The sequence below is a fragment of the Mesoplodon bidens genome, assembly GCF_964165515.1.
Source record: "Mesoplodon bidens genome assembly, chromosome: 11".
NCBI lineage: Eukaryota > Metazoa > Chordata > Mammalia > Artiodactyla > Ziphiidae > Mesoplodon > Mesoplodon bidens.
Window position 1 is genome coordinate 91,919,380 of NC_138167.1, and position 19,470 is coordinate 91,938,849.

Sequence of the window (19,470 nt, forward strand, 5' to 3'; positions counted from 1 at the left end):
GAGAGAGGCAATAGAATGAATCGATTAAAAAAATTGGTACCAGGACAGACTGCTGAGTTTCAAATACTGGCTCTATCATTAACTAACGGTGTGATTTTAGACAACTTACTTAAACTTTCTATGTTTCAGCTTTCTTATCTGGAAAAAAAAAAGATTAAATAGTACCGAACTAATAACACTTATGTGAAAATCAAATGAGTTAATATGTATAAAGCACATGAAATGCCTGGTGGTAAAAAAAAAGTTATCTATTACTATATTTATTATACTTAAGTTGTATTTTTTCTAGAAACACTTTGGTCATGCAGCATGGATTTTAAAATTTAGTTTAGTTTTAAAATGTTTCTGCTAAAAAGTCAATAAAATTCAACATATTTTGGGAGGAAAAAAGAAAACTAGGTTATATCTTATGAATCACCTATTTTTCATTTGCTTTGACTATTCATTAAAAAACTAAATCAAAAATACTAACTCAAAATATGAAATATTCCTCATAGACAAAGTTTATAAATTTTAATGAGCACTGTGGCAACATTCATTTAAGAAAAGTTTTCTCCACATTACTTTTAAAAAAAAAATGTCTTACCAATTTTGCCTGAAATTTACTCATGGGAAATTTCAGGCAAAAGAAAGCAAGAAATATAATGAAGATAACAAACCCTAAAATTTAAACTGAAATCCACCCAAATTAAAGTGAGTTATAAAAGATAAAGATTTGTGTAACTTCAGGGAAAAAAACATTAAAAATTTAAAATTAAAAATTATAATAAAATCTCTTTTCCAATTAAAATAAATCCATCTTTAAAATCATCAACCTGAAGTGAATTTAAAGAGCTTAAAGTAATTATCTTGTGTGTTCAAAACATGCAAGAACATGCCAGGTCAAGTAAAAATACTCTATAGTCAAAAACTTGCTGCCAAAATAGAACCAATTATAGAAAATAATATAAAAACGTACAAAGTATTCTTTATATGACTACAAAATTTATATGACCATATATGCCCAATATAATAGTTTATTTTTTGCTACATTTGACCAGAAAATAATCTGTACCTCAATATGTAATACATCTTAAGGATATCATTTTGAAGTATATTTTAAATTAATATTTCAGTTATGATTAATAATAATAATTAAGACCATTTCTTTCTATAGTCACAGCACACAATATGTTTAAACATTAAAGAACTAACTTTGTAACTTTCAATTTAAAGAACTAAATTTTAAACTATTACTTTAAAAGAGTATATTTCACATTGTGTTTCTATTTCTACAATTAACCAGTTTAATTAGAATGGAAAACATTCAGCATAAATTATTTCAAATAAAGTGCCTTAAAGAGAGTGATAGAGTTGCTATTTTCAGTCACTAAATGCAAAGAAAGTAAAAAATGTACACTAATGTTTTCTAATAAAAAGAGTAATTAGAGTTAACATTGCGAATTAACTACTGCAATAATATAGCTTAGTTAGAATTAGGAACAAATTAAACTCGAAACTACAAATGTAGAATATTTGGTATTGCTTCCAATTTTATTTCACCTCCTTAAGAATTATTATAGCATGGAATAGTGACTTATTAACTTATAAACACAAATCTATCTTTGTGCCCCTTCATAAGAGTTCTTAGCATCAATATATCATTGAAAGACAAAATCTATGCTTTTCACTTAACTCAACCAAAATCTCTGTAAGCAGTTCTTGAAGATGAAAAACAGACTCCAACTGGTCTTCAGAAAATCTACTTTCCCATGTATACTCTTCTCACACTCAATAAATACAGTGTTTTCATTGTACCCAACAGACAGCAAAGATGTCTTTTACCTTGTTTGCTGAAAGTGTACTACATAGAGATACCTCAGGTACATCAATTAATAACATGGCAGTTTTCACATAAGTCTTGCAGATATCCTATCCCAGGAAATTCACTGACTACAAAAAATCCCATACAGCACTGTTGGCAATGAAAATGAAGTGAATGGCAGTTCAAGCATTTCTTCTTACAAACAGCCTTTTTCTTTTTTTTCAAGCTTGCTTCAGTGAGTACCAATAAAGTAACATACATTATCAGTGCACTTGCCTTTATTCCAACAACAACAAAATTATTTCTGTATGTATTTTAAATTAAAATTTTACAATAAATAATTTGTTTCAAAAGTATCAGTATTTCCATATGGGAGAAGTCATGAGTGGTCCCAAAGCAGCAGAGACACATAGACAAATAAACATATTAAAGAACATTATACATTACATTTTAGAAATTATGCCTTGAAATGTTTGCAAAACAAAAGCTTGCTTTGTGAAAACCACGATATTTTCCCCAAATTAAAAAACAAAAAATGGGGACTTCCCTGGTGGTGCAGTGGTTAAGAATCCACCTGCCAGTGCAGGGGTCACGGGTTCGAGTCCTGGTCCAGGAAGATCCCACATGCCGCAGAGCAACTAAGCCTGTGCACCACAACTACTGAGCCTGTGCTCTAGAGCCTGCAAGACACAACTACTGAGCCCGCGTGCCACAGTTACTGAAGCCCATGTGCCTAGAGCCCATGCTCCACAACAAGAGAAGCCACCAGAAAGAGAAACCCGTGCACCTGCAACAAAGAGTAGTCCCAAATCACCGCAACTAGAGAAAGCCCGCGCACAGCAACGAAGACCCAACACAGCCATAAATAAATAATTTATATTTTTAAAAAAGGGAGTTGATGGTGACTGATTAGATCCAATTCTCCCCAAACCTCCTCCAAAAATTCATAAAGTGTAACAAAGAAATCAAAATACCCATAACCTATCCTTCCATTGCAAATGGGAGATAAAGAAATCACAAGCTAAATTTCTTTCTAAGTGGGGTAATAAGTATCCAGGATCAACACAATCCAGGCTGAATCGACACTCGTACAGAGGAAATCCTATGGATATTGAATGGATAAGTAAAAACTGGAGGTGCCCCAGGGGTGGAAGAACCCATTTATTACCAACAAGGCCTCCCTCCAGAAAAAGAGAGCATCATCCTGAGTGGGATGACAGTACTGAGACCAAGTATATGAATTAAATTAACAAATGCAAATGGCCATGGTCTTTATGAGAGAAAAACATTTAAGCTTGGATCAAAAAATAAAACCCAAATCCATGCTGTATACAAGTACATACCTAAAACAAAGTGATTCCGAAATGTTTAAAAGATTTTTTAGATTAGGCAAATACAAACAAAATGAAACCATGTAAGACAAGGTAGAATTCAGTCACAAAAGCATTAAAGAGACAAAGAATGGAACTTAAAATTTTCAAGGCTAAAATTCACAATAAAGATAACACAGTTAATAATATCTGTATAACAGCATGGAGCAACATTCATAACGCAGAAACAAAAGGATGTACACAAAGAAATCAGCTGATTAAGAACAGATACACAGCTCGGTGCTTTGTGACCACCTAGAGGGGTGGGATAGGGAGGGTGGGAGGGAGGGAGACACAAAAGGGAAGAGATGGGAACATATGTATATGTATAACTGATTCACTTTGTTATAAAGCAGAAACTAACACACCATTGTAAAGCAATTATACTCCAATAAAGATGTTAAAAAAAAAAGAACAGATACATTCAATCTAGCTCAACTCCTTCAGTCCAAGGTAAATCAAGTACACATTTAAGACCTAAAATAAAAGATCACTAATGTAGATCTTAAAGATGAAAATATATACTTTATATTCTAACAAAAAACAACAACCTTTTTTCAAGTGCACATGAAACATTCCTGAAAATTAACAATGTATTAGAAAACTACAAGTTTCAAAAAGCAGATATGGCACAAAAATAATTCTCTGACTATAATGAAATAAAACTAGAAAAAATAGCAACAAAACTGGCCTTTCCATATGCAAATTTAAAATTTTAGGTAAAAGATAAAATACATCATATAATTGTAGAACAGACAAAAATACCTATACCTTATTCAGAAGTTACAGAATAAGCAGTGCTCGGAGTAAAATTTATAGACATAAGTACTTATGTCAACAAGAGTGAAAAATGATAAATAATTAAATTAAAAATTTAACTTAAAAATAGAAAAGAACAACATAATAAACAGAAGAAAAGCAAAAAAAGAAAAAAACAAAAAACTCTGCCATTAACATGTATTAATGGTAGGAGTGCAAAGTGGTATAACCCATATAAAGTGTGTCGGGCACTATCTTCCTAGATTAAAGATGTCCTTTGCCCCCCCTAAATATATATATACATATATATATCAGGAAACTAACCTAAAGATATATCTGATGAAGTATGAAATGACATAGGTATCGGGTTAGTCATGATGGCAGTGTGGAAGATTGTAAACCATCCGTTGTCCATCAACCAGGGACCAGTGGAATAAACTCTAGTGCATACACACAACTGAATACTATCAAGCCATAGAAAAAGAATGCTATGGACTCCATATAGGTTGTAAAATGAAAAAGAGCAAGATAAAGAACAGTACTTAAAATATTCTATATTTTGTGAAAGAATTAGCATATGTACATATATTTCTTAGATATATGTATATGTATATATATTTACAAACACACATATATCACATATGTGACACACATGTATTATTATACACATATATAAATAAATATCTGTATATAAAAGTAGATCAGATAACAATGAAATGAAAAAGGATGAAAGCACAATCTCTTTGAGTCTTCTTAAATGTAGTCTGTAGAAACATATATCTGTCTTACATTTCAAAAATAAAATTGAATCAAAGGGAAAAGTGAACTAATTATATTTCAAATTCATAACATAATCACAAAGATAAAATACTTCAAGTGAGCACATCACTTTGGGGGACAAAGTGTAAGGGCCAAAAGAAATGCAAAAAAAAAAATCTCAAAATTAATTTAGAAGTTTTCTTCTAAATACTTCTAAAATGCTTCTAATACTGGCATTGTTGTTTTGAAACTATCTTATGGCTATTATAATCCATAGAAAATAGTTATGTTAGTGTTGGTATCAACCAAGGACTACAGTGGAAGAGAAAGTAACACAACTATAAAGTTCAGAAAGTTAATTTGGAGATATCAATATTTGATCTCTTCAATCAAATTCACAGGACTGGACAATCTGAGTATCAAGCAGTATAATAAGAAAAGAGACTGAAATATTCTATATTATAAAATTCTATGAGTTCATAAGACCACTAAGAAAGAGAGAATAGCAGGGAGAGAGAGAAAAGTGCAAAAGCAAAACAAAATAAATGAAACAAAGAAAATTCATTTGACACCACTGAAAGAAATGACTTTACTGTAAAAGTCTATCAATATAAAGGTAGGCATTTATTCCTGTTTTTCCTCTACGAATGATTCCAAGGTAACCAAATAGTTATTAAATAAATGATTCCAGTTTTTAAAATGTGGAAGGAATGTTCAAATTAGAAAACTCATTTTTTGTATCCCCCACGGCATTAATTGATTCAGGCTACATTAATCAATGGATGAAAGCATTAGATAAATGGTTCGTGGGAAACTTTATAATGGAACGTTTAGGCTATCACTCACATACCTAACATGCAACTGTAGCATCATTAAAAGCAAATAATCACTGTATGACTCCTGACGTAAGGCAATACGAAGCACAGAGCAACCCCTCTGAAAAATTCCTGCCAAAAAAAGACTAAATTTTAATTAACTCAAGCCTGTTGCACTAGCTTTCATTTACAGGACATGAAATATTTATAGGCAGAGTGAAACAATTTTAATACACTAAAAGAAAGTAAAGGGACAAACCCAAAATGTGGGACACTGTATAGGACAATTAACATAGGTTTTGCAACAAATCAATGGCATGGAGGAAAAAAGTGGAAGGACTACTACAGATTAGATAGGACTTCAGACACCTATGTAAATGTAATATGTGGTCATTGTTTGTGTTATGATTCAAACAAACCCTGATAGTTTTAAGAAAATAAGGAAATTTGGATTATAGATTATCAGTTGATAGAAGGAATCACTCTTAATTTTATTAGGCAACACAATGCATTGCAGTTAAGTAAGAAAGGACCATATTATTAAAAACCATCTCCTGAGGTATGAAAGGATGAAACTTTATGATTTGGGGATTCGTTTTAAAAAAGAAAAAATACAATAAAAAACAAAACAGTAATGATGGACCAAATGTTGACTATAGTATATGGAATCTCCATGTATTCATTTTGTAAATGTTTGAAATGTTCAACAATAAAAAAAATGAAAGAAAAAACAAAATATTATATAGGCAAACAAATTAAATTAATATCCAGAAGGCCTAGGTAGAACCAGGCCTAAACACAGAAAGCAGGCTTACTTCTACTCCTCCACCTGCTCCCATCCCATTTCGTGATATTTCAGTCCAGATCACATTTCCTAACCACCATAGGATGGAGAAGGTGGAAAGAATGTACATTCTGGCGGTCCAATAATTTAAGCCATTAGTAGTATACCAGAGTAATGTTTTTATCTAGTTCATTATTTTCTGCCAGTCCTTGATTATTGATTAACCATCATTTAAGCCCTTATCAAGTCCCTTGAGAATCTCACAGTTAAATTTACAAAAACCAAACAAACAGAATTTTAAGCCAGGTATTAAAAAACATGAGATTTTTATTTTAGACTTACCACACTGGAAATGTATAGAAGTGAGTTGAAGCTGAATTTCAGTGGGCAGAAGAGGGAAGTTGGGTAGTAAGAAGTGAGAGCAAGAACAGAACACTCTTTCACAAGATTTGACAACAAGAGGAAGAGAGATGAGGCAATGGACGGCAATAGTAAGAATCTGACATGAGAAAGGTGATAAATGATGGAGGAAGGTACCAGAGGAGAATGACAGGTATATCTACGTAAAATAGAAGGGCTGGTCTTAAATAAGAAAAGACATTTTCATCACTGAATTTTATGGATTACAAAGAATAAGGATGGAAACGCTATTGATATATAGGTATACAGACAGACAGATGGAGGGACAAAGATGATTAGGGAGATTCAAACTGATAAACTCTTTCTTTTATGTGGTAGCCTTACCTAAAGAAGGAAAGGTTAGTACAAGTGATGTATGTAGGTAAGGAGAGTAGTGTCATACCAGGAAACAGTTATGACAGTTGCTGAGAAGTATAGAAAGCATAGGGTCCATAAAAATATGATGGCAACAAACTAGGGTATTATATTCTTCAGTAGAGTTCAGATCACTGTTGGTTATAAGAAAAGGAACAGGGAGGTGAATATACTAATTTAAGGAGCTACTAACAACCACCCATTTGCCAGTGGTGGGAGCATATTCCTTTTATATGTATTAAAACTAATTTTGCTTCCTTCATAAATCTGGATAAAAGATTAACTAAGGGGCTTCCCTGGTGGCGCAGTGGTTGAGAGTCTGCCTGCCGATGCAGGGGACATGGGTTCATGCCCCGGTCCGGGAGGATCCCGCATGCCGCAGAGCGGCTGGTCCCGTGGGCCATGAACGCTGAGCCTGCGCGTCCGGAGCCTGTGCTCCGCGGTGGGGGAGGCCACGGCAGTGAGAGGCCTGCGTACCGCAAAAAAAAAAAAAAAAAAAAAAGATTAACTAAGTATGGCTTGGATAAAAATAAGCAAATTAGTGATGGTGGCCTATTCTCAAAAAAGAATAAATGAAACAAAATATAATAATGAGAAATAAATGTCAATATATATAAATTCCATTGTTCTCACCAATTCGAGTGATTTTATTATGTGAAAGTTCAAGATTTTGGATATTAGTGCAGCCATCCAAACCATGAAAAGAAGTCAGTTGATTTTTATTAAGAAGAACAACACAGAGATTTTCTAAATTTTCACAGTTGATAGACTCAATATTGTTTTCCTAAAACAAAGAACAAATGTAATTAGTTTTATTTCAATGGCTTATTAATGAAACATTTAAAGCTTGCAAAAAGAGGGAAGATGAGATATATGATCTTTAAATGAATATCTGAATCCCTATCTTTTAAGATAACTATGTAGAGTGTTATACTATCTAGATGAAAATACTAAGTAACCAAATAAATGATTTTGTATTTATTAATAATCTTTTAAAATATAGAAAACACAGAGGATCATATAACAAAATATTTCAAACTATCTAAATGAACAAGAGTGAACATTTGGTCATAGCTGTTAAAAAACTTATTTTAAAGAAACCAAACATGGAAAAATTTGAAATCTCCCCATTTCCCTTCTTCAGTCCCTTTTGCTATCTTTCCCTCCAAAGAATACCAATACCATGAATTAGGTATATATCTCATGTATAGATTTATACTTTTATTAAACATACACATCTCTGCAATACATAATATTGGTCTCAATGTCAAGATCATATGTCACGGATGCAACAGCAATTCTCTTAAGATTTCAGAAAGCTAAATGGGCTTCTAAGAATCTTAATGGTGTAGTCCTATAACATCCTTCTCAAAAATATGAATATAGCCTTTGTCTAATGGAGTAAACTTAATAAGAAGCATAGGAAAAACAAAGTTTGAAAAGAAAATCATATTGGTAGAAGCACAGTCAGTTTGAATTGAAAATAATATAATCTAAAATAAAAATAAAACTCTAGCACCCCCCCCCAAACTTCTACGAGAAAGAAACACTGAGAAAAATTCTCAGCTGCAAAACAGGGCACTTCTTATGGAAAAGAAAGTATGCCTTTGGGGATTCCCTGGTGGTGCAGTGGTTAAGAATCCACCTGCCAATGCAGGGGACATGGGTTTGAGCCCTGGTCTGGGAAGATCCCACATGCCACAGAGCAACTAAGCCCGTGCACCACAAGTACTGAACCTGTGCTCTAGAGCCCGCGAGCCACAACTACTGAGCCTGTATGTTGCAACTGCTGAAGCCCACGCACCTAGAGTCCATGCTCCACCACAATGAGAAGCCACTGCAATGAGAAGCCCATGCACCACAATGAAGAGTAGCCCCTGCTCACCACAACTAAAGAAAGCCCACACGCAGCAACGAAGAACCAACACAGCCAAAAATAAATAAAAAAGTAAATAAATGGGAAAAAAAAAAGAAAGTATGTCTTGAGAATGGAGTTAAAAGCCAAGTGGGCAGAACCAAAAGTCACAGAGACCCATTCCCATGGAGCAGAACCAAGTCCTTATTAATAACTGATGGTAGTTTCTTAGCTATGGACCAGGGACTGCCATGAGCTTCTTGTTTTCTCCCATATTGAATGGTAACAACTCTTGCAATTAATCAAGTCCTGTCTCACCACTGTATGTGGGTGTGGGGGAGGGAGGGAAGACAACTTTTCCTTTAACTTCATAGATCTCTGAGTTGAAAGAACTTTCTCTGAGCAGATCATCTCCACTTGGATCTGATTTAGATGAGAAGATTCTGTGCTCAAGTTTGAGTCTGATGCCATGAGTTAATGAGACTTTGGGGTCTTTGGGACATGAGTCCTTTTGCATGCGGGAAGGATGTGACTCATTAGGAGCCAGGGGCCAGACTGCAGGAGACTGTTACTTTGTAAGCAATTCCAATCAACCTCACAACCCAATATTCACACATCCACATAGTCCCCTCCCACATGAACTGAAAGCTCAGCCAATAGAACACAAGCTAACATGATGCCAGCAGATGCTTGATAAGCACTTCATATTGAAGCTTGTCTTTTTGGAAGGCTCACCCTTTTAAGATTCCCAAGAAAGCACAGAGAGAGAGAGAGAGAAATTCCAAACTCCCAAGGCACCAGACATGTAAAAGAAGGCATTTTGGACATTCCAGCCCCAGCTGCAAATTACATAAGAGACCCAGGCAACACGGTATGAAGCAGATGAAATGACAAGATAAGTCTGGACTCAATTCACAGCCCACAGAACTGTGAGCAAATAAAGTGGTTGCTGTTTTTAATTAACTAAATAATGTGGTCATTTGTTATGCAGCAAAAAGTAACAAAACAATAACTATATCATCTGCAAATAGAGATAATTTCAAGGTCATACCATCTAATCATCTTCCCTGTATGGTTCTCACAAATTTTGGCCCTTGATATCTTTTAGACCCTGAGTTATAGGTTACTTTAGTAAATACTTCTTCAAAATTGTCATTTCTTAAAATGTACACCTGAATTACACCTTACTCCACTTTATATTTTATTATAAAATAAATATTGAGAACATAGGACATACCTGTGCATCAATGTACTTTAACTTTTTGCAGTTACTCAGGCTGTGCAAAGAGGTTAATCCACAGCACCGAAGAGACAGAAACTGAAGATTTGTACACTCTGCCAGTGTGGAGAGACTACAACCTGGCAAATCTTGAAATGTTACTGTTGTAACCTAGAGAATTCAAGAAAATTGGAACACAAAACATATCTAACTATAATGAACATAAAGTATACTAGCCTTGCAAAATTGTTTTAAAAACTTCATCTAAAAAAAGTAATGCTATATATTGAAACCTACACTTATTAACAACTCAATTTCATTTAAGCTATCTGGCCTTTTTGCCAATTTTGTTCCCCTCATAGAAAGACAAAATAATGCAGTCATTCATGACCAATTCAAGTTCAATACTAATATGCATAGAAGCAATAATAATGTAATCATTTATTAGTTCACTCCCTGATTTTTCACCAAATTCATTTTCCTTGTTTTTCATGTCCCTTGGCATTATTTTCAGGATTGCACTATATAAATGTTTAAGATCTGTGTTTGACAGTATCTTAGGGATACCTGGATAGTACCAGAAGCCACAACAGGTCAGGGGATAGATTTTATATCCAACCTGCCATGCTTCAACTAGAATACCTTAGCTATCTTCCAAAAAAGAAGCAAGTTTAACTGAGAAGAGATATTACAGAACCTGTAATAAGTAGAAGCATGCAATAATAATTGAACCATGCAATAAAAACAATATTCTGTTATGTCTTCTGTATTATAAAGGTATGAATCATTCCATACTACTGAATAATGTAATATACCCAGCACATATAGAATCTGCGGTATAAAAAATCATGAATAGTTCTTAACATACATTTACAACATTTCTTATTATTGAGATATTACTGTTGACTCAATACTTCCTTTTTTCCTAAGGCACTTTTCTCTTTTTAAGTCTTTCCAACTAAAGAAAATTCAATATCAAAGAATGTATTCAACTTTATGGTATACATATTAAGGACTACACTTAGAGTTCTACAAGAATATGTCAGATAGAAATATTTTGAGATTACTGAAAAGCACTCCACTTATTAAACTCAAGAGCTCTCACCTAAGTAAAATTGGCACAGTAATAATGTAATAATATGTTGGTTCTTCACCATAATTGAGTCCGTGCACTGAAATAATTACATAAGCTAAATTGCTTTATAGTAAAAATACTTTCATACTGCCACATCACAAGTCCTAAGGCCAGGTTTCCCGTGTACTGAATAACAATTCTAAAATGGTTAGCTTTATAGTATATATCATACTAGCGTATATCTTACTCAAAAGAAATTTTTTAAATGTTTTATTGAAATTGGAAGCATTATTACTTCAAAAAACCTGGAAAAAGTATAAAATTCTTAAGTGCAATAACTCCTCTTCATGTGAAGTATTTCCTGTGCATTAAAGTTTTACATTTACATATTTATGTAAGTAAATGGGAAGACCATATGTTCATGGAGATAGAAGGGATTAGTCTGCTCCTTGCTTTAAGTAGCAAAAGCAATAACTGATTATTTTTAAAACTTTGGGTGAATAAAAGTTTCTAGTTTCATAATGATTCTAGGCATTTCTCAATTACTCATAATGTAAAACAACTTTTGAAACAAATTTCTTTTTTATAATTTTTCAGAAAGAAAAATATTAATCTACCTGTGTCAGGATAACTGCTGTGTAATGCCCACTTAATTTGTCCACAAAGAGATACTATAAATTCTGTAACTGGGGCTTCCCTGGTGGCGCAGTGGTTGAGCGTCTGCCTGCCGATGCAGAGAACACAGGTTCGCGCCCCGGTCCGGGAGGATCCCACATGCCGCGGAGTGGCTTCACCACTGAGCCTGAGCCATGGCCACTGAGTCTGAGTCATGGCCGCTGAGCCTGCGCGTCCGGAGCCTGTGCTCCGCAACGGGAGAGGCCACAGCAGTGAGAGGCCCACATACCGCAAAAAAAAAAAAAAAAAAAAAAAAAAAAAAATTCTGTAACTGGAAAACTGGCTCTATACTAAAAAACTGAACACACTATTTAGAACTGAGCACTTAAAAACTGAAAACCCTATAGCTGCAGCTTTATAGTAACAAATGCTGCTCTACCTTATAATTTATATTATCCTGCCTGATTTAATAATATGCTACTTACAATCAACTACATAAGCACAATTAAGTTCTAGTTACGATGTGGCAACCTCTCTAATTTAATTACAGTACAGGAGTGACAGCTGTTGCAGTATCCTTGTTGATGGTGTCTACTTGTGAATATGAGGTATTTAATGGTACTTCCTCCTCCCTTTTATTAAACATTAAAATTTTTTCCTTATGATATAGCAATTTATTCTCTACTGCACTCTAGTTTTTTCCAAACATATGAGATCAAATAAACTTCTACATTCATCATTTTCATACACGCATGACAATAATTACATAAATAGAACCTCCTTATGCTCTAAAAATTAAGGTCAAATAGAATTAGTACTCACAGGTGCTCATTACTGCATGGTCAGCCTGATAAAACAGCAACTGGGGCATAGTGGATGATCGCTAAATTCTTCTTAAATAACTAAACGAATAAACTGTCTTAGCCCTATGGCAAAACTAAAATATTTATAGCATTCATAGTTTCATTGCCTTACAAAGGATAATATAAAAATATTTGGAAAATTAATATTTTTGGTCTCTCATGACTTGAAAATGAACTACTCCATCTATAGAAAACCTATGACTCATTCATTATATTTTGATAAAAGATCACAAATCAGTTTTCCACTTAATCGTCTATATTCCCCCAAATCCTTGACAGTTTTGGTAAATAAAATGACCTAAAATAGCTACAGATTTTTTATAGAGTTCACTTTCAGTTACTCTTGAGTTCAACTGAAGCAGTGTCAGTCATCTATGGTAAACTGTAATTACAAAAGTAACGAAAGCAATGACTGTTTTGCTTTATGTTCAGTGCCACAATCTCAAATTTATTCAACCTGGAGAAATAATATTGTTCAAAAAATCAGCGGCAAAGAGACTGAATCTGAGGTATGATTAGTGGCTTAAATGAATGAGAATATAACTTCAAGTAAATCATGTGCCATCACAACACCAGTTAATTACAATTTGCCTTGAATGAAGTGAGACATTCAGCCCCTAAAATGTTATCATCCATGGCATGTTATAAAGCCATAGCAAAAAATCCTTAAGCTAGTACCCTTTTTTTGTGGTTTCTATTTAAGGCAAGTTACAATTAGTAGCAAAATGCACAAAATAAAAGAAAAATGAATTAGTTAAAGCATTCAACTAGGAAAAAGAAAACTATGTTAGTTGTCAATAATCACTTCTCTTCAGTCATATCCTTTTGGGATATTATTCCATATAGTAGATGATCCAGCATTTTCAATGTTAAAACATATTTGATGAAAGAGGCTATTAAGCAGCCCTCAAAAATCCATTTGCCTTTCTCTTCAGATGTTTGAGATCCACATTTGACAGTGACTATCATATATGTTAGGAGCATAAGACTAGATTCTTCACATACAGTATTTAAAAAGTCAACAGTCCTATAAAGTAGGTATTGCTCTTCCCAGTTTATAGAAGACAAAACTGAGGCTCAGAAAGGGAAAGGTCAAGCACCTTGTACAAGGTGACACAGCCAGTAAATGGCAGAAATAAAATTAGAACCCTGATCTTATTTGGTACAGGGATTGTTAGTACTTTATTAAATTACACTCAAGTGATTTTTATATTAATTTCATTTTTAATCAATACAACCTAGCTAATTGTGAAGCTGATAATAATATGGAGATAAGATTAACATTCCGTTGGACTTCTTTTTCCATCCCTTTATCCATCCTCCCACTCATCCATCTCAGAGTCAAGTAATGAAAACCACTGTTTGTCTGGCAATAAATAAAGAAGTATGGACAAGAGGCAGACCTGAATCATGTCCTGAAGGCTCAAAATGAGAGAGTAACATAAGCAAAATGAATTGATTACTGGGTGAAATTCCAGAAGAATAAATTTTTCTCTTCTAAAGGTGTACTCCAGAAGGACTTTACAAAGGTGGCAGATAATGACAAAGACGTGAAGCTAAGAGATTAGAAAATCAAAGTGAGAAAGTGAGTTCATGAGTCAGTAGCAGTGGTGAATGAAGATACCACAATAAACCACCTTGCAAACAGTCATTACAAGATGGTTTTTATAACACTTCAGCACTTACATGGCACATTCACTTATATTTTCATGTTTATACTGTATATTTGATGCTTCAAAGAAAAATTAAATGTTTGAAATAGTTGTTTGAATAGTAGTCAAAGGATTACAGGGTCCTTTAGAACATTGCTGCTCAAATTAGTCCATGAACCAGCACCAACAGCATCACCCGGGGGGCACTGTAAAAAAAGCAGTATGCTGCAGTTGATCTCCAGACCTAAAGAATCAGAATCAACATTTTAACAAATCCCCAGGTGATCTGTATACACATTACAGTTTGCAAGGTCTTGCTCTAACAAGTATAAGAAAAGGTTAATCCTCACTTTCTGTAAACTGACAAGAGTTCCACAGAAGGAACAGAGTGGGCAAAACAAGAAACACCAAGGAGAAAGAGGTTCATATGTCTTAACTTTCTCAGTTCTCCTCTCACTGGACAAAACAGAGAACCACAACGAAAGAGAAGAGAACTACTGGTTTTTCTAACTATTGAAACAAATACTGTAGGCAAGAAGCTGTGACTCATGCCTAGCCCAAATAGATATTCATGAAGAAAATTATTTTAAATAAAATAAAAGAGTTAGTATCTAATGTCACCCAATCAGAAAGCCTGCATTAACATCTTAGGTAAAGTAGGAAAAGAATGATTCCAGAGGTAATGTGGCCAAAGAAAAAAAAATGTAGTAGAAGAGCTATTGAGAGATTTTGTATGTAACTCTATAGGTCTGATAGATATGAAAAATACATTGCCTAGGGAAAAAAAATACACTTCAAAGTAGTTCTTGTTCTTTATACTGCTCTTTCACATCCCAGAGATCTCTTTAAATCCTACTATCTTGTTATTCTCTCACAGAATACCCTGAAATCTTATAGCAAATATCAAAATCTACAGTAATGTATTTATGTGTATTTATTTGTTTAATGCCTTTTTGTCTACCATAGTCAGATCCATAAGGGCAAAGACTGGGGTTTGTTTCTGTCCCTTTAATCTAACAATAAATATGGATTGATCATATTAGACAGATGAATATTTGCTGAGTGAATGAATCAAATAATGCATATGTATTAATAAGAATGTTTCCTTTTCTAGGCATCTACCTATATCAAGAAACTAAATAAATTTTATAAATACATTTGAGTTTCAGGCCCCAGATAAACATATGTATTTTAATCTTAAATCCTTTCTAGAACTTCACTATTTGAAATATTCTCTTCTGTTTTTCTACACATTTTTTAGTTTCTGTCTTATTTTTGATTGAAACTCTGTTTCCATAAACATAGAAAATTAGTAGCATTTGGTGACAACGACTTTAAATTTCAGGCATAGATGTATCATCTTTATATAGCAAGTGACTAAATAACTGTTTCTATATAGAAATTCTAGAGTCTTCCATTGTTGTAAGCCCTTCTTTCACAGCACTTGTGAAATCCACTTCAAGGAAATCCACTTCCTTCCGAAAGGAGCCACTAGGTGGTGTTGTGGCCCAGGACTAAAGCAAACTAACTCCTGAGTATCAAGCTAGGAGTTTCCTATTCTAATTCAGCTCTACATTCCCAGATGCCTCCATTCTTGGAAGCCTAGTAATGGCTATAGGGCCCTTGAACACAGGTTTCAAGACAAATCAAAGCCCTTCATAGTGCTTCACTGAAGGAGAAGATGACCTGAATACTTTTAATTGAGGAGATCTTTTAAGTGCAACCTCTCTCAAATAGGAGAAATATTTCATTAGCAACTTCACTGATTAAGAGACAGAATTCTTGGATACAAAAAAAAGCAGACTCCAAGAAATAGAGAAAAAACTAGTGGTAACCAGTGGGGAGAGGGAAGGGGGGAGAAGAAATATAGGGGTAGGGGATTAAGAGGTACAAACTATTATGTATAAAGTAAGCTACAAGGATATGCTGTACAACACAAGGAATATAACCAATATTTTATAATAACTATAAATGGGGTATAACCTTTAAAAATTATGAATCACTATATTGTACACCTGTAACCTATATATTGTACATCAACTGTGCTTCAATTAAATAAATGAATAAATAAAATATACCTTCTATTAAGATTTTTAAAGTTACATTTTAGTGAACCAATCACAATTCAATATGAAAAAAGTATTATAAAATACCTGCTGTAAAGTATTCCAAGGGCCACACTGAAGAATTTCTAGTGTATTCAAAGGGGGCATCATGTTGACTGGGCATTTTACAAGTCTCTTTCTCCTAACAATCTTCTTCTGTTGATTTTGCTTGAAAATTTCAAACCAGGGTTTAAATGATTTTATCCAAGCAAGCCTCTTTTCTTCAATAGAAAATATAAGTGTTGGCTCTGGTACAGAGCAGGTCACTATATTTTCACATTCAGTTCTATTTTCATGACATTCTTCTGGAATTTCTTTAATCTGAGACTTCAGAGAGTTTACTTCTTTAAAAACCAAAGAGTTTTTTGCAGTGTTGCCACCCAAATCTTCACAAGGAGCATCTCTACCTAAAATATAATTTTGCATGTTTATTTTGCCTTCTACATTTATCATAGCATCATTGGTGTTAAAAACCAAGTCACTATTCAGAGCACTGCCTTTTGGGTTCTCCTCAGTTTCTTTAGATTTTAAATCAATTTCTTTTTCTTGTAGTGTTATATTTTCCCCTATATCTGCAGGATTTTCTAATTTTAGTTGTAGTGGTTTTTGTTTTATTGAAATCACTGAAATTTTCTTCATATTATTGTCTTCATATAATGTTCCATTTTGTTCTGATATCTCTTCTTTTTCTACTTGTTGTATCTTATTCTGTTGATTATCGATTATTTTCTGTGCTTCATTGTTTACCTCATTAATTTCTTGATTATCTCCTAATATTTTTATTTGGGTTTCTTGTCTCATAATCTCATTTATGGAAGGTTTCATGACTTCTTTTTGTATTTGAGAGTTTAATTCTTGCAGCTGAAACTGTTCTTTCACATTTTCTTTTAGATCTACGTGTTCCAATTGAGTTTTTTGGTCTATGTTTTCATAATTCCTTGCTTTTTTGACCGATTCTTCTGAACATTGTTTTGCTAGGTTTTCATTTTTTTCTTCTATTTTAAATACTGGCAAAATTGCTTGGCTTGATATAGATTCTTTTAATTGCACTTGCATTGATTCTTTCAATACAAGCTGTCTATCTAGATTTTCTCTCTTATTCGATTCTTCAACTGGCAAAGGGGGAGCACCTTTCCACTTCTTTGGCTTTTCATCCCCTAGTCTTCCGGCTACATCATCCTTATTCTTTGATCTATCTTCGACAGTTAAATATTTGGCATTATAATCTCCGTTTTTTAATGCTCTACTTATTATTAGCTGTTTTCTTGCAGCCTCTCTTAATCTCAATTTTTCCTTCTTTAGTAGTTGCTCTCTTTCTTGTCTCAGGATGTTCTTTTTTTCTTCATATTCTTTTTCTCTCCTTTTCCTTCCCTCTTGCTTCTGCTTTTTTATCTCTTCTTCTATTCTTTGTTCCTCCTCTAATCTTTTCCGTTTTTCTTCTTCCATTTGTTGTATTTTTGCCTCCTTTTCCTTCCACTCTTGAGCTTTCCTTTTCTTACTTTCTATTTGTTCCTTTATGATTGGGCCATATTTTTGATAGGCCGCAAATGCTTTATATTTAGCTTGAATTTTTACAGCTGCATTATGCTGCAGTTTTAACAAACGCATTTTTTCTTTTTCCTGTAGGTCTTTAAATTTTGTTCTTTCTTCTGCCATTTGTAAATGCAAGTTTCTAATAAATTCCTAAAATAAAATAAGATAAATAGTCAGCATAAATTAAATGTGAGATGTTACTAAAGTATCATCCAAAATATAGATTGAGAACAAATACTAAAACTGAAATCATAGTAAAGTCAATATAAAATTTACTTAGAGGAACTAAAGTAATTTATTTTAAAGGGTATATTAATTTTTTAAATATTTAGGAGCTTCTATCAAGTTAGTAAGTTGATCCTGTAATATTATGGCTATACTAAGCCACCCAGACATAGATTGAGGAATTCCTTGAAGATAGAAAGTTTATGAAATCAGAATGACACAGAGAAAAAGAAAGAAAAGCCTCAAGCTAAAATCTGTGTAGGAGAAAAGGACTTCAGACTTTCTGAGATGGGAGTTCTGATAAAGGAACTAGCACAGGGACTGAAGAAGTGGGGAATTATTTTGTGACTTATGATACCAGGAAGGTGAGGTAGTACATACAAATAAGCCTAGTTACACATCTTATCCTTTCTCAACTATTAAGAACGTTGATAAACACATTTTGCATTAAGTGAGATAATCTGGAGGTAGGTGAGAAAATAGCATTGTCACTAATGTTCGAAAACAAGAGGAAACAGATCAACAAAATTTGGCAAATATTTGAGAAAAACTAACACAAAAGATATGAGGCAATAAAAATGCTTCAATAAGAAGATGGAAGAACCAATTTCTGAGAAAAGAGCTATTTAAGTAAAAATTAAAATAAAGATATTTTTAAGAAAAAAAAATGTGTAAACAAGAATAACCCCATATAAAAATGAAATGCAAGTCCTGAAATAAAAATATATGACTCACTCAAATAAAAAAATCAATATAAAATTGCTGAACAGCTGATTGCCTAAACAAAAACTTCAAAATTAGGTGTTTCCCAAAACAACATATAAAACACAAAGTTATGAAATATATGTCAGAGATGTTCAGGTGTAAAGATAATCAACACAGAAACCTCAACGTATGACAAATAGGAGTTCCAAAATGAAGAACTGAGAAAAACCAAAGGGAAGAGAATCATAGAAAAATATGTTTTCTAAACCAAAAAAAAAAAAAAAAGGCTGTTAAGATACAGAGTTAACTTCATGCACACACACACACACACACACACACACACAATGATACACTCATATACTAGATACTAGCAATATTTCAGAACACTAAGGAATATAAGCTCCATGAAGGCAAGGATTATTTTCTGTTTTATTCACTGCTGTATGTTGAGTACTTACAGAAATGCCTGGACACAGTAGAAAACCAGCAAATATGTGTGGATGAATGTAAAAAGTGAAAAATTCCAAAGCTTCAAAAGAATGTAATGAATGAGTATCA

General features: G+C 33.4%; 1 protein-coding gene across 1 annotated transcript in view; it reads right to left on the reverse strand.

Moving 5' to 3' along the window:
* Positions 1-19,470, reverse strand: part of LRRIQ1 (leucine rich repeats and IQ motif containing 1) — a 187,279-nt gene that overhangs the window by 149,191 nt on the left and 18,618 nt on the right. The window contains exons 9-11 of the mRNA XM_081249779.1: positions 16,498-18,132; positions 10,158-10,310; positions 7,699-7,849 (exon numbers count right to left, since the gene is read on the reverse strand). Coding sequence (XP_081105905.1) covers positions 7,699-7,849; positions 10,158-10,310; positions 16,498-18,132 — 1,939 coding nt within the window. The remainder of the gene's footprint in view (positions 1-7,698; positions 7,850-10,157; positions 10,311-16,497; positions 18,133-19,470) is intronic.